We start from the raw sequence: 15,609 nt of genomic DNA on the forward strand, positions 1-15,609 counted from the left end.
ATAAAATTTTCTTTTAAAATATTGCTAATATCTTGATAGAGCAAATTTCAATTAATACACAACTCACTTTGGCATGTTGGTTCAGAGCTTAGGCTTCGAATAAAGATGTATTGAGTTTGAGACTTTGTGTATGAGTTTGACTTAAATGACCTAAATGTCCCAAAAAAATTTTCTAGTGATTATAAAATTTTATGTAGATATTTTCTAAGAAATCAAAATCTAGACCTTCCTTTTAGAGGTAAAAAAACTAAAAATTTATGGCTATGGCCTACACGCCCACTAGCCCCTACAATTATTAACTTAATACTCATTAAATTATTAGATAATATAAATATTTCTTCCGAATGCGGTCCCATGTCCCTTTTAATTGAAATGCTTCCAAAGGGAGGACCACACCACAAAGGCTATTTCTTCTCTCTCTTTAGACGAAGCCATTCACCATCTCTGAAATATTTTCCAGTTCCATCCACTCCACTGTTGCCCCTCCCACTTCGTCTTTTCTCTCTCTCAATCCCCAAGAATTAAACAAGTCAGTATCTGCATGCCTTCTTTCGAGCAGCAATCGGAGCAGGAGCAGCAGAAGCCAATCTGACAAAGCTTGCAAGGACGAAGCAGAATCAAAGAGGATCAACTAAAGTCAGGGAAAGAAATTCAGGAGATAAGGATTTCTGCTAATCCCTGATGAACCACTCCACCCTCTTCATGTCAGCAAAAGCAAAACAATAATTAAAAGCCGCTCTATGCACCCTGCCATGACCCGGCCTCAAGTGGTCACCCCTCATAGTGAAAGATCAACCAAACTTATAGGATAGGGAATTAATTCTCTTTCACTACTTATAAGAACAGATCGAAATTAGCTGGTAAGTTTCAAACTTATAGCTTGTTGCTTCTACATGAAAGTCTCTGATCTTATGATCTGTTATTTAATTTTTCCATCTTAAATTAATCACCGGTTTAGAGTATTAATGGATCGAGAGCTTCACGGCCAGCCAGCTGCAGCTATGGGCTACTCTGGCTTCTCATTAGGAGGCAATTTCAGGATGCAGGGATACGAAAGCCATGATCTTTACAGCTTGCAGGCAACTTCAGCTGTTGATTTCCCTTCAATTGTTTCTTCTCCGCAGCAAAACTTCTTCTTTAATGATGGGAAGTTCATTTCTGCGCAAACAGTAGTTACCGGAAGCCAAAGATTGAAGCTTTCCAAGTACGTATTTGCAGCGCAGGAGCTGCTCAACGAGTTCTGCAACCTTGGAGGGTTCATAAGAAGTTCAAAGCAGAAGTCACAGAGTAGAAGGTTAGTGGGAGGAGGAACTGCTTCCTCCGCCTCTCTGCGGGACCATTCACTCAAGTCTCTCCACATACTAGAGCTACAAAAGAGAAAGGCTAACCTGCTGAGTATGCTCGAAGAGGTGAGTTTCAGATTTTTTTTTTTTTTTCATTTTTTCTTGCTTCTCTATATTAAAAGTTCGGAGAAAGATGAAAGTAGAGTTGAGTTCGAGGGGGCGCAATAATGGTGGAAGAGCTGCCATAACTGTTCAGTTGAGCCGATGAAAGTACATATTACTGTTTCAGGGATTCTATTTACTTTTAGAAACCTCTATTCCTTTTGCCTTTCATAGGATCGCAGTGCTATTAAATATTAATCGTCTCCTTGCTATGACGGTAGATGCGTTGAGCAGCGGAGGGCAAAAAAACAATATAGCTATATACAGTACAGTAAAAAAAATAGAAAGTGAGGTAAGTGAAAAGCGAGTGGTCATTAGGAAATCTCTATATTATTATTATTATTATTATTATTATTTGTTGTGCTGCATTAAAGGCATTTAATTATAAACATTAGAAATTAAAAAATAATCTTCATAGTAAGGCTTGTTTGGGACTATTCTCTTACCACTTCTTAAAAACGATTTTTAGTATAAATATTTAAATTTTTATATTAAAAATCTGTTTTAAGAATCAATAAGAAAATCGTACTAAACGAAATCTAAAAGTTAAAGCCCATAACAACAAGATCATAGTGTCATATGCATTATATATATATGCAAAATTAAAGAAAATGTAATTTTAAAACAATTATAAAAATATGATATAACAAATTTTTTTTAAAAAAAAAAATTATCATTCAGAGTGTCATTAAATTTAGGAGATAATAATAATTATTTTTTAATTGACTTATTTAAATTTTGATTTAAAAATAAATTTCATGATTGCATGTAATAGTACAGATTTACCAACCTACTTATTTCATTGATTAAAGGGAAGGAGGAATAAATAAATAAATATATAAAACATGAAATTTAATATCTTTATGAATTTTTTATTATGAGTTAATGTGAATAAGATGCATTCCAAGATAAATAATAAAAATGATTAAAATGTTCATATTGTGGATTTCTTCTTGTTTTATTCACTAAAAAATACCACACCATGAGTGCATATGAGATATAGGAATATTTTCCATTACATGATAGATTGAACTATATAATTTCTAGTATGTAATATGTGTATTCCAAGTTTTGAATATTTTGGTGAGTAAAGCATTACTCAAATCATATAAAGAACAACATAAATATATACTCAAATAATGATTTTAAATGATTTTAGAAATCTACATAGATATTAAAACTTATAAGCATATCATTTTGAATAAAGGCCTGGAAATTTTATTTTATCTTTTGATATTTTTTTAATAAAAGCAATTTAAAAAGAATATAATAATAATATTTTCAAATCTTAATGTCACTCTCATACAAAATATCTTAAATAGATTTTGTTAGTTCTATCACACATTGAGTGGCATGCAACTATTCTTTGTTTTTTAATATTTAAAATTATAGAAAGAGGAGTAAAACCTCTCATCCAAGAGTCTTAAGTTCTTAGATAGATGAGAACATTTTCTTCTTGCTTGAAATTTTAAATATTAAAAATAACAGAAAATGCTATTTAAAAACAAAATTTCTTATCTTTATTAGGAGGGTAACTAAGTCAAATACACTTGTGAGCTAACTTATTAGGCTTGGTCAGATAAACATCACAAGAGTTGAACTTGATTAGTTAATCGATCATGCTTGAGTCATTCCTAACTAATGTAGTCGACCGGTGGAAGAAATGGATCTTCTAGAAAGGATACAAAATATATCAAGAAACCAACACAAGCTTAAAAGCTCCAAATATCATATTCTTCATCCCTTCTCCCTAGTACAATAACTATATTTATAAGCTATCCATTGAACCTTCTAGAAAACATGTAACAAACTAAATAAACTAAACCTAAGATAAGATATAACTAAGATGTTCCACATCATACTCACCTTGCGTTAAAAGAGCTCGGCTCCATTGAGAAGTGTCATCAAAGATTTTGCATCCTCCTAAGTATGTGTAGAAAACATGAGCAACCTCTTAGGTCAAAGATTTTGCATCTCAAATTCATTGATAATCTTGTCCTAATTGAATCATTTTGGAATACAACAAGCCTTAGAAGATGGAAATCAACACAGTGCTCGTGTGTTGAGTAAAATTTCTCAAATTAAGCTAGAGTTTGAACTCAATTAATTAATCAATCTCAAGCTCAAATTATCATAGGTGACCAAGCTCTACTCAACTCATTAACTCCCTCTATCCTATCTTTATTTTGCTCTCTTTTTATTTTAAATTATTCTATTGTATATAGATGAGTAATTTTTCAATGCTGAATTTATAATTAACATCGAAAATTAGTCTCATCCCAAATAAACTATATTTTTTATTAATTTTAAATTATATATTAATTAACTTGCTGTTAACCATTTCAATGAGAAAATCATATGATTCATAATTTATAAGAATTCCTCAATGAAAATGCTAGTAAATAATATTTTTTCATCACTGTTTTTTTTATTAAGATCAGTTATAATAACCCATCATGTTATTGCTTCATGACAAAAGGTAGACGGGAAGTATAAAAAATACTGCGAGCAAATGGCGGCGGTGGCTTCGTCGTTCGAATCGGCAGCCGGCGAAGGTGCGGCGACGGTGTATCTTGCACTGGCGTCGAAGGCTATGTCGAGGCATTTCCGAAGCTTGAGAGATGGTATTGTAGAGCAAATGCAGGCGACGATGAACGCGATAGCAGAGAGAGATCCAATTGCAGCGCGAGGAATAAGCAGAGGGGAGACGCCGAGGCTGAAGCTGATCGACCAGTTCTGCGTTAGACAGCAGAAGGCGTTTCAACAAGGAGGAATTTTTATGGATCAGCCGCCATGGCGGCCTCAGCGAGGCCTTATATATTATTTAATCATATTGTAATTATAACTCAAATTTATAGAGTAGTTAATATTCATTCATTTTGTGACGAAATTATTATGTATGGTTATCGGACGCATCCGGAGGCGAATCAGGACTCGTCATGTCACTATTTTGTTGTGTAGGAGGTGACGTGGCGAATACTGATTTGCCTCCGAAATATCCGGTAACCGTACGTGATTATTTCTCAGTTTTTTGAGCCAAATAAAACTAAGGGACCACTCAACAACCCTCATTTGCATAACTATACGATGGCACCATCTACATTGATTGATCCATGCTATTCATACAAACAACCAGATGCGTATGGATTGTGCTATGATAAAAAATTGTACTATTATATTTTGATATATTTAAAAATTATTAAATTTAATTTGAGATCAAAAACATATATTTCATCAATCTCAAAAAAAGAAAAAAGAAAAAAAAAAGACTTCAAGTCCCTTCTAATATAATCTATATTATGATATTTGACATAATTTTTTTTCTCAATTAATGAATGATCACTACATATTTGGGTGGCTGTTGGGTGAGTTGTTTCTTAAATAAATACTCAATTATTTATAATAGGAATGCACTTGGAGTCCATATATTTCAAAATTATCTTTATTTTTTTAATTTATAAAAGATATATATGATAATGACATTTTATCTGCCGGTATATGTATTAGATGCGTCATAAATATAGTTACATATAAAAATATGGCAAGTTTTGTTCATACAAAGGCATTCCTCTTAATTATATGAATATAAAAGCAGGACACTACATTTATTGTATTGACGCAGCATCTTCACCTCGATTTATATTTATATGGCTATTTAGATTTCATTTGAGACCGCTTTCTTAAAGCAATTTTTTAGTAAAAATAATTAATTTTTTATACTAAAATATTATTTTAAGAAACAATATAAGAAAGCAGTCCCAAATAAAACCTTAATTTAGCATTCTTCTACAACAAATTTTTTTATTACTTTCAAAAGCTATTTTTTAGTTAAGAAATTTTAAAATTAATATTTTTTATAATAGGAAATGGTTTAGAACACATTAAGAAAGGTGCCCCAAAAAAAAAAAATTCATATGAGAATTTTTTTTATTGTTTTCCATAGTAACTTTTTTGTTAAAAAATATTCTAAAAACAGTAAAAAAAATAATGAGAAATATTATTATCTCAAATGAAGCCTCAATTTCTCACGTGAAAACTAAAGGAGTCGCTGGTTTAATATGCGGTGAAATCTTTCATATTTTCTTGTATTTTACGATATGACTTGAGGAAATATTAATTAATCGCTTTCTGCTGCAACTGCATAGTAAATACTGATGAAATAATGAATAAAAGATGACTACTTGCAGGTACCCAAGCGATGTTGATAAGCATATATTAGCGAGGCAAACCGGGCTCTCCAGAAACCAGGTACGTCGACGTCATAGACTTCTCCTTCAGAGCATGTCAGCATTGATTTTTTATTCCTACCAGTGCTCCATTTTCTTAAATGTTTTAAATGAGTACGTTACAAACTTAAGAAAGAAAATGAGCAATGCCACTTGTGTGACTGTAATTGCTTGATGAATCGCTAAAGAAAACAACCTGCAAGATTTAATTTTGTCATAATTTTTTTTTGGGAAAGTAACATATTCAAGGCGAAGAAACTCAGTTCTTCACGGAAGAAAATTGCTAAGCTAACGACTTACAATCGCTCAACTTTTGTCATTAATCTTTGTTCATTGCTCAATACTAGCTAGCTAATGGTCAATATCCAACCATCAATATTTGAAACTCATTTTTGATGTCATTAGATCTTTAGCCAAAACAATCATACATCATCACTTGATGATAATATGAGAACTTTCTTGATACAACAATATAAGTCATATTTGATGGTTTATATCAATTAAGTTTTATTAACTTCTTCTCAGATTATGAGAAGGGCACTCGTCATAAACTTTAATTTATATTAATCAAAATGTTTCAAATGAGTTAGGATTTATGATGTTTTATTCTTTCAAAACTTTAAACATATATGAGAGATCTTGCGTCTTATATGTACTTCTTCAATTTTTTTATATGTATGAATGATTTTTCATAGAATGTTAAGATTATAAGATTTTTCTTTACAAATGCAAATATTCTAATATTCATCAATTTATCAGACTATAAATTATCATGATTAGGGACATCCTTGATTGTAACTTCAAAAGGTTATTCATCCAAACTTCCCAAACATAATTGTAGTCAAGCAACTCCTTCACACTACCATCCACTAAGAACTCAAGGCAACCTCTCTTCATTGAAAGTAGCATAAAAATAAGGTGGTTATATTTGTTATTGACAGCTAGTTCGAGATCCTAGATAGTTTGCAGTACAAGAGAATGCCCATGTTAGTATTCAAGATTCGTTATAGTTAAAGAGATTTTAACTAAAGTATAAAATTTTCAAGTGTTCCTACATATAGCTCGGATAAATTCTATAAGAAAATTTCAAGAAAATCTCATTTATGCTTATAATTCTTATGGGAACTCCACAATTTAAAAAATCAGTGGAGGCCACACCATTTAGAAGCTTAGAGTCTAGAGAGTATCTAGTATTAGTTAAGATTCTCCATAAAACTTGTTTAAGAGGGCATCATAATATATAGACCAAAAAACTTAAATAATGATAAATAATTTCTAAAAATATAAAAAATGTTATGAAAAGTGCATCAATTTCAAAGAAAAAAAATACACCTAATAATGGATATTGCCCTCTCTATAAGTAACCCATGAGAGCAAGTGTTATATAAGGTCTCAACTTATCTAAAAAATCACATAGGGAATGCTAATTTAGAATCTTTGGAGGAAACTAAGAGTTAAATAGGGCCCCCACTAGTAATTATTCAGGAAGGTTCCATCCTTTTAAGAACCCTTTCATGCAATCAGGTTAAATTGTCGCTTATTCAACTCCTAACTAAAGGAACTCTATTAATGAAGTTGTTCATAGTTCTTGTTTGAAGACTATATGCATTTGTTATATGGAGGAATCTCATATATATTTATATTCTATGTTTTCTATATAAATCCTATTATCGAGGACCATCATATCAAAGTATTTTTAGATTCAATCTTCCTCTATTATAGATATAATACTACCAACTTGAAGATGCTTAAGCAATTATCTTCTACCATAGGCTAAAGACTTATCTCTACATCCACACCTTCATTAATAAAAATTCACTATGATGACCAATTATTGCATGTATTCTTGGAGTGCATGCAATAAACAAAAATATCCTTATTCATGAGTCCCCAAGAAAGCACAAAGGTATTGATACGTCATCTCAAAATTATCTTGATCGGGCACAAATCTCGAGACAAAAGCTAGTTGGAAACTTCAAAAATTAATTTCGGGAGCATATGAACTCTGATATCAGCGAGCTTACAATCAAACTGAGCGTCTCGGAAATACAAACCCAACGACACCAAGATCAACCCAATCCAAGTCCAAATGAGTCCGAATCGAGGGTTCAAAGCGCTGTTGGAAGATTCAAACCGCAATTTGAGTTACCAAACGGTCTCCGATTTTGACGAGCTTATACCCGAATCGAGCGGCTCGACGAGACGAATCCAACGAGCCCAAGATCATCGAATTCAGACATCATTCAGGCCTTCAAATGTCCAACGAACGATGCATGATCAAAGGATTCGATATCGGCCGTCCATTGAAACCACTCCCTGTTCGCCCTTGATCTCACGCCTATTTACGGGATATGCCACTCCAGAAAAACTATAAATAGAGCCCTCATTCTACACAAAGGGGGCTCAAGTGAAGAGAGAGAAGAAGAAGAGGAGAAAGGGGAAAAGGAGATTCCTCACCTCCTCGACCACCGCCGGAGCTCTTCCTGCCGCCTGAAGATGCCGGAACTCTGCCGGATTTTCAGGAAACGCCGGGAATTTGCACAACTTCCACGTGATGCTGAAATTCTTCTCATTTAACGACAGAGTTCCCTCCTGACGCCGAAACTCCGCCCAAGGGAGCCCGGATTTCTCCTCTGCCACCAACAGACGTCGGACTTCTACCCGACGTCGGGCCTTCACTCTTCGCCAAGTCTCTACCCGATGCCAGACTTCTACCGATTATCGAACTTCACTGGACATCTATGAGAAGATGCATTTCTTTCCATTGTTGGACTTCTATCTGACGCTGTCCTACTGATCTTCGTCGTCAGACTACAGTCCTTCCGACCTCCGTCGCCAGCCGACTACGGTCCTCCTGACTTACATCGCCCGCCGACTACAGGCTTTCCGACATCCGTCGCCCGTTGAATACGGTCCTCCTGACTTATGTCGCCCGTCGACTACAGTCTTTCCGACCTCCGTCGCCCGCCGACTACGGTCCTCCTGACTTACGTCGCCCGCCGACTACAGTCCTCAGTCGCCAGCTGACTACGGTCCTCCTGACCTACGTCGCCCGCCGACTGCAGTCCTTCTAACAAAACGAATACATTGATAGTAGCTCTTTGTATTTACATCATGTAATGTACTCCATAAGATGTACATCAAGCTAAGGCCTTCTCCCAAGGAAGGGCCCCATTTGTAATCGACTGCAAATACTAGTGGATTCATTCAAACTGGGCTAGGCCCTGTGGTTTTTCCCCCTTTTACAGGGGTTTTCCACGTAAAAATCTTGGTGTCTCATAAATGCTAGACCCTCTTTCCTTATCTGATTGCGTGCCGAATTTTCGTACAATGCTAAGACGCTAAATATGATATTTCTCTACCGCCGCGAATACTCCTGGACGCAACAGGTATATATATTAAATTATATTTATCTAAAGACATCTATGAGAGCTCTATAATATATGGACCTCAAGAGGACATGCAATTGTCATTATCTAGAATATCCCCTATAAAGGCTTATTATTTTATGATTTATTGAAAAACAATTGTCCTACTCCACAAACCAATAGATCAAATCTACTCTACTTGAACTAAGGGAAATATTAACTTGCCAAAGTTGGTAAAATATCTAGCTGCAACAATATGAAGTTATACCACTTTAAGAAAATATATAGGTTTCATGTCAATTTCAAAGACGTCTAAAGGGTTTAGTCTTCTCAAAATGATAAATCCTAAAAAACTTCTATTCACTCTTATCACCTCCAATAGTACTATAATCCGATTGAAATTCAAATAAGTATTTCTATTAAAGCATGACAATAATTTTTTGAAGCTAAGGAGAAATACAAAATTTCATTAAAAAAATTAATATTTATTAAATGAAATATCCAATTTAGAGAATCATGGATCATTTTATTACTTGTTAAGCCAAATTATTAACAAAAAAAGAGTTTACTGCAAAAATAATTACAACTCTCTAACCAGGCTAACAAATATGTATGCCTATACATATCACTCCCAAGAATTGGAGTTTATGTTAATAATCAAGAATTAAATTGGAAAGAATTTGATATTACAATAAAGTTTATCATGAAATCTGCCTAATACATAATTTAAATACTAAAAACTACATTATTTTTTCATTTATTGTAGTCTTCCATAAATTGTCAAATTAGACGTCCATCTTCATATCTCGAGAGAAATAAATTTTCTTAAAATAAAAAAATAGCATTGCCTTGCTTTTCAAAAAAATTTTGAGCAAGAAATTATGTTCAATAACTCAACAAAAATATTTTGAAGACAACGAAAACCACTCCAAAAATCTTAAAATGAACTAAGAGAATAGAAATAATCCTATATAAAAAAAAAAATTGACCATTTACAATAAATGCACTAGTTACAATAGATTATCAAAGTTGGTAATCAATGAAGAAATATCTCCAATAATGGCATGATTTTGGAATATTTGCAAAAATCAAATTATGTGTGATAGGTGATAGACTTTATTCCAAAGAATCTATGATCATTTAGAATTTACTCGCAAGAGAAGACTAAACCCTTCAAATGTCTTTAAGAATGATATGAAACTTATAGGCTTTGCTAAAGTGATATAAATTAAATTCAAATGTCATTGTTATGAAGAAAAATTTTAAGAAATTTGAAATATCCCTATCAGCCTTTTTTCTATTTATTCTCAATTCATTTGAATTGAGTGAATTTGGAATGCCTTGTCTCACACACCCTCCCTTGCACCCCATTATCTAGTGCCAACAACAATGTTGAATCTACTCTCATTCTTCATGGATTCTACCGATGATCTTGACACTTAGGCTTTGTTTGGGATGACTTTCTTGCTGCTTCTTAAAGCTGCTTTCTAGTACAAAAATTAAAATTTTTGTACTCGAAAGCAGCTTTAAGAAGCAACAAGAAAGCCATCCCAAACGAAGCCTTAATCTCACTCTTGCTAGCAACCTCAACCTCAACATCTACGATAACGACCTTAATAATTATAGCTTGAATCTACCCTAGATCTCCTATGCTTGACCTTGATGTGATCTCCTTACACTACTTTGATTGTGACCTCCCCACACTACACATGGTCATGACCTCCCCACATTGAGCCAATACTGCACTTGCACTACAACCGCAATGTTCAATGCTCGTCCTCACCTCGACGTTCATACCATATATTTTCTTTTTTACTTTACATCCAATCAAACACAAAAAATAAAAACCATAGCTTTATTCAACATTCAATCAAACAACCTTAAGAAAGCAATGTACCTAATTTATATTGTATATGAAATGCGTTGGGATCCTAAATACTTGCAATCAAATAACCCTAATGCATAGAAATGTCCAAAGCATATAAATAATCAATGGATACATATTTAGGCTTCATTTGGGACGTTATTCTTAATGCTTTGTAAAGTTACTTTTTAGCACAAAAATCTCTTGAAAATAGAGAAAAAATAATGATATAAAAATATCCTAAATAAAGCCTTAGATCATTTGCAGAAGTACCTAAGTTTCTCCTTTTTAGAAATGGTTGGAATGTCTACTGTTAAAGTTCATAAATAAATCTTATTTATATACATCTAGGAAAATATTTCAAGTGCGAATTTTGGGATTCATTAAGGATACTCAAACTCTATCTAATCTTGGTCATTGACTAACTTAATCATCTATCATCACTACCATGAAACATTGGTAATCCACCAATATTAATGTCCACTGTCAGAATTATCCAAAATTAGTCGTCCACCCATATCAACATCCACTATCGCTATTACTCAACATCAACCATCGACCAATATTAACACACATTATCGTTAGCATCCAACATTTTTCAAGAGGTCTTAGGTTTGAATCCTACGTATGTGATGTGTGTGAATTTGTCTTAATTGATTTAAATGTTCCAAAAAAATTATTAATTATGACAAATTAGCTATATTTTAAATAGTAATAATTTATAGTGCGATTCAAATGGTTAAATATGAGCTAATAAGGGAGTTGTAATTTTGGGAAATAATAAGTTATTTTTTATTATGATAGTTTATCAAATTTTAATTAAAAAATTTGAAATACGCAGCATTAGTATTAATTATAAATAAAAAACCCTAAAAATGGCCTATACGAAATAGCAACAAGCTAAAAACAGTACTTGTACTTGCAGGTTACCAATTGGTTCATCAACGCAAGGGTGAGGCTATGGAAGCCAATGATCGAAGAGATATACTTGGAAGAAACCAAGGAGGACGAGCTTGCTAACCCAACCCGCCCAGCCCAACAAGACAATCGGAACCCTAACCCTAGCTTCTCCACTGATCCCAAAGAGCCGGCCAAACTGCTCACCGACCCGGACTCCCTCAACTCCATCATCAACGCCGACCGCCGAGACCATTCGAATCAGAGAAGCTTCCACAACTACCAAAATCAGGTGCAGAGAACAGAGCATTTCGGTGTAGCGGACTTCGATTTCTCTTCCTATAGCGAATGCAGCGGCCAAAGCTACAGCGGCAATGGAGTCTCCCTAACGCTTGGCTTGCAGCATCACAATGGAGGTAGCAGCCGCCACGACGGTGGTGGCTTCTCGTTTTCGCCGGCGAATAATCAGCAATTCTCCATGATCGACGGCGAGGCGCAGAAGCCTACTTACAGGAGCTTGATGAGAGGGCAGTTGCTGCAAGACTTGGGCGGGCAGAGAGCCGGCTGGGCTTAATTTGGAGAGGATTTTAGTAAGTACTTAAAGTTTGATGGAAATGGAAATTGGTGTATTCAATAAGTAACAGATTGGGATTTGGATATGATACAAAATTTAGGGCAGAGTACTCTGAGTCAAATTGGGATGAAGAACAATTTCTCTATCCATCAACTCTTCTGTGAAAAAAAATCAAAATTTAGAAAAATATAGCCATTTTCATCTTAATTTGGCTCAAGATATTCTGATTTGATTATTATTATTATTATTTTTTGGGAGTAGAAGTGGAGTGCATGTAGTTGGGTGTCTATAGTAGTTGTTTGTTGCTTTGTTTGTTTAGTTTATTTCATTTGAATTTTTGAATATATTTGTTCTGTGGGATTTCAAATTTTTTCTAATCAAACAATATTCCATCTAGATAATGCTTATGTTATCTCATGAAGCTGATGGAATTATAGAAATGATCAATGCAGATTTCAAACCTCTATGGTTGGAGATATTATTACGTGCCGAGCTCGGATGCAGAGAACCATTCGGTTTTTTAACTGTGAACATTAAAAGTACAGTATTGCACATATGTAAACAATAATTATGTTTTTGATGTTCACAATCACAAAACCAAACAATTTAATAATCTCTTTTATAAATAAGAGTTCTCACAAAAAAAATACATATAAACATGTACTGCTTTTTTTTTTATATATAGTGAGATTTACACCAATGTCTTTTAAAATTTTTTTATTATTTATATATTTAACATTTAAAATTTTTTTAAACTCTAAATGTCATTCAAATTTTTAAATGACAGAAAAAATATCACTGTGACTTCCTTAAGTTTTGATATATATTTATATATAGAAAGTATATATTGATATGGTATTATTATTTGATATTTTTAATAATAAACATTTAATTTGTGTTCTCTAATTTTGAAGAAGTTAATGAAAGGTAATTGAGAAAGGAAAAAATTTTCTGCAGAAAGTTCTGAATAGAAGTTAATCAGGTTGAATTTTTTTTAGATCAATTTTATGTTATTTATTTTAGAATAAATTTAATGAATATAAACTTTGTTCTGATCAAATTTAGAATTATCTTACCCAATTTATTTTTCAAGAAATCATTGATTTCTTATATTATTTTTATATTTAACATCTAAGTTCTTAAAAATTTATCAAATAACGCCTAAATTTTTAAATCACATCAAAATCTTATTAATAGTGATTTTAAATCAAATATGCATTTTGCCATACTTTTTTTTTATATAACTTTGATTTTATGATGTTATCTTAGTAAATATAATTATTTAAATATTATATGTATAAACATATAAAATTTTAGTGATATGTATTTAAAAAAGTGGATGATCATGAAATAAATAGAAAGAATGGAGCTTTTAACCTATGTATATGAAAAATTTAAATGATATGGGTGTTATCTTTCTACTTTATACAAGTGGATATACTTTTCTATTGGGATCATCACAAATTTTAAATTTAATCATAAAAATTTGGAATTATTCATACAATACTTTATGCTTTTAATTATTATTAATATATTACATTAATTAATTGATATTATCTTATTATATAAATAATTAAAGATAAGAAATAAAAAATATATAAGACATAATTTAAAGTAAAATATTATATTTCATAATAATTGATGAATTAAATAATGATTATAAACTTAGTAATTTTTTTTGGGTGATAATGTTATATTAAAACTTCATTGTAAATAAGTCAAATATTTCTTTCTTAATATATACTACCAGACATTTATTATGCTAGACATCACTCTTTTTCCGACGTTCTTTTATCTTCAAATATCAATCCATTTACTAATCATTAATAATAATGATAACCCCAATATCAAGGTAAATAGCTGAGAGCCCCAAAACAAATAGTTATAAAATAAGCATTAATATGAAGCATTTATGGAGCTTGCACTCATCATGTTCTAATAAAGGCATGATGTTGTTCAAAATGAATAATTTTCATGAGAAATATCACTTGGTTTCCAAAAGTTACATAAGTGTTGTGTTTTCTTGGTGGTTTGACAAACGGCGGCAAAACCTTCGGTTAAAGTCGTCATCTAAAGAAAATACCGGCGCTCAAATATCGCTGGAAATACCTCCGGTATTCAGCGAATTTCCTATAGTGATATAGATGAAGAACCTAGTTTTAAGAGGTGAGCTTGTGCTATCTTCCATAAGAATCGAGTCAACTTGATGAAAATTGGTATTTCAAACTTTAATAACGTTATCAAATATGTACAATCCTATCCAATCATCACTTTGTTGGAGTTTATTAACCACACAATGCAAAAAATATTCAGTAAATACGCTGCAAATCCGGACGGTTCTCTTTGTCCGGACTTCGCACATAATAATTTCTCCATGGCCACTCTCTATCATGCTAGTCAAAGTCAAAGAAGAACAAAAATAAAGGTAGCTGTTAGTAAAGTAACACAAAGGAAAAAGCAACAGGTAGAGAACACTCGAAAATATTTGAGTTATCGCTTGAACATGTCAGCTGTCTCCCCGCCATTTTGTTTAAGTCACCCACAAAGGAAGGTAGGGGTGTCAATATTTAATACGACCCAAAAACCCGACTTGAACCCGACCGAAAATTCCGGGTTAGGGTCAACCCAAACGCAAAATGGATCGGTTCGGGTTTCACAATTCGACCGTTTCAAAAATCAACTCAAAATTGACCCAAAAACCCGTTTTGACCCAAAAAGCGAATCCAAAAAGCGAATACTGACCCATTTTTTAACACGAAAACTAGCAGTTTTTTTGTGGGCACTGGTCATTCGGGCCGTGTCGGGTTACCTAGACCTAAAGCAGGTCGAGTTCGGGCCCAGAAAATTGACCCGTATACAAGAACGAGTTGCGTTCAGGTTGACCCCAATAGTATTGGGTCAGTTTTAGGTTTGACTGGAACCTGATCCGTGACCCGAAATTGACACCCCTAAAGGAAGGTTACTCTAAACATTAGAGTTGGACTAAAACGCAATAGCACTGAAGCCTGATGGCTCGGGACCAAAAATGGACACTACGCTGGAGTTGAGCCTAATATTATAATTGTCTGCCAATCTTCATATTACCGCCATCATAGCATGGTCAATTACTTTTTTTAATACAAGCAAGAAATGAATGAGCAAACAACATTCTGTGATTGCAGAAAAAAAGGTGCTAGTTTAAAGAATAATCAATGAAATATACTACAGTTAGCCAATAGATTCGAGTGAAAACACT

General features: G+C 33.1%; 1 protein-coding gene across 1 annotated transcript; it reads left to right on the top strand.

Annotated features, from left to right (window-relative positions):
- The first annotated feature begins 383 nt into the window (after positions 1 to 383).
- LOC110104941 (homeobox protein BEL1 homolog) lies at positions 384 to 12,751 on the top strand. The gene is made up of 5 exons (XM_028697553.1): positions 384 to 860; positions 959 to 1,409; positions 3,925 to 4,280; positions 5,633 to 5,693; positions 11,829 to 12,751. The coding sequence occupies exons 2-5, from the start codon at positions 966 to 968 to the stop codon at positions 12,372 to 12,374; spliced, it is 1,407 nt and encodes a 468-aa protein (XP_028553386.1). The 5' UTR covers positions 384 to 860; positions 959 to 965; the 3' UTR covers positions 12,375 to 12,751.
- Positions 12,752 to 15,609: the final 2,858 nt, after the last annotated feature.

The sequence above is a fragment of the Dendrobium catenatum genome, unplaced genomic scaffold (genome assembly GCF_001605985.2).
Source record: "Dendrobium catenatum unplaced genomic scaffold, ASM160598v2 fragScaff_scaffold_113, whole genome shotgun sequence".
In the NCBI taxonomy this organism is placed as follows: domain Eukaryota; kingdom Viridiplantae; phylum Streptophyta; class Magnoliopsida; order Asparagales; family Orchidaceae; genus Dendrobium; species Dendrobium catenatum.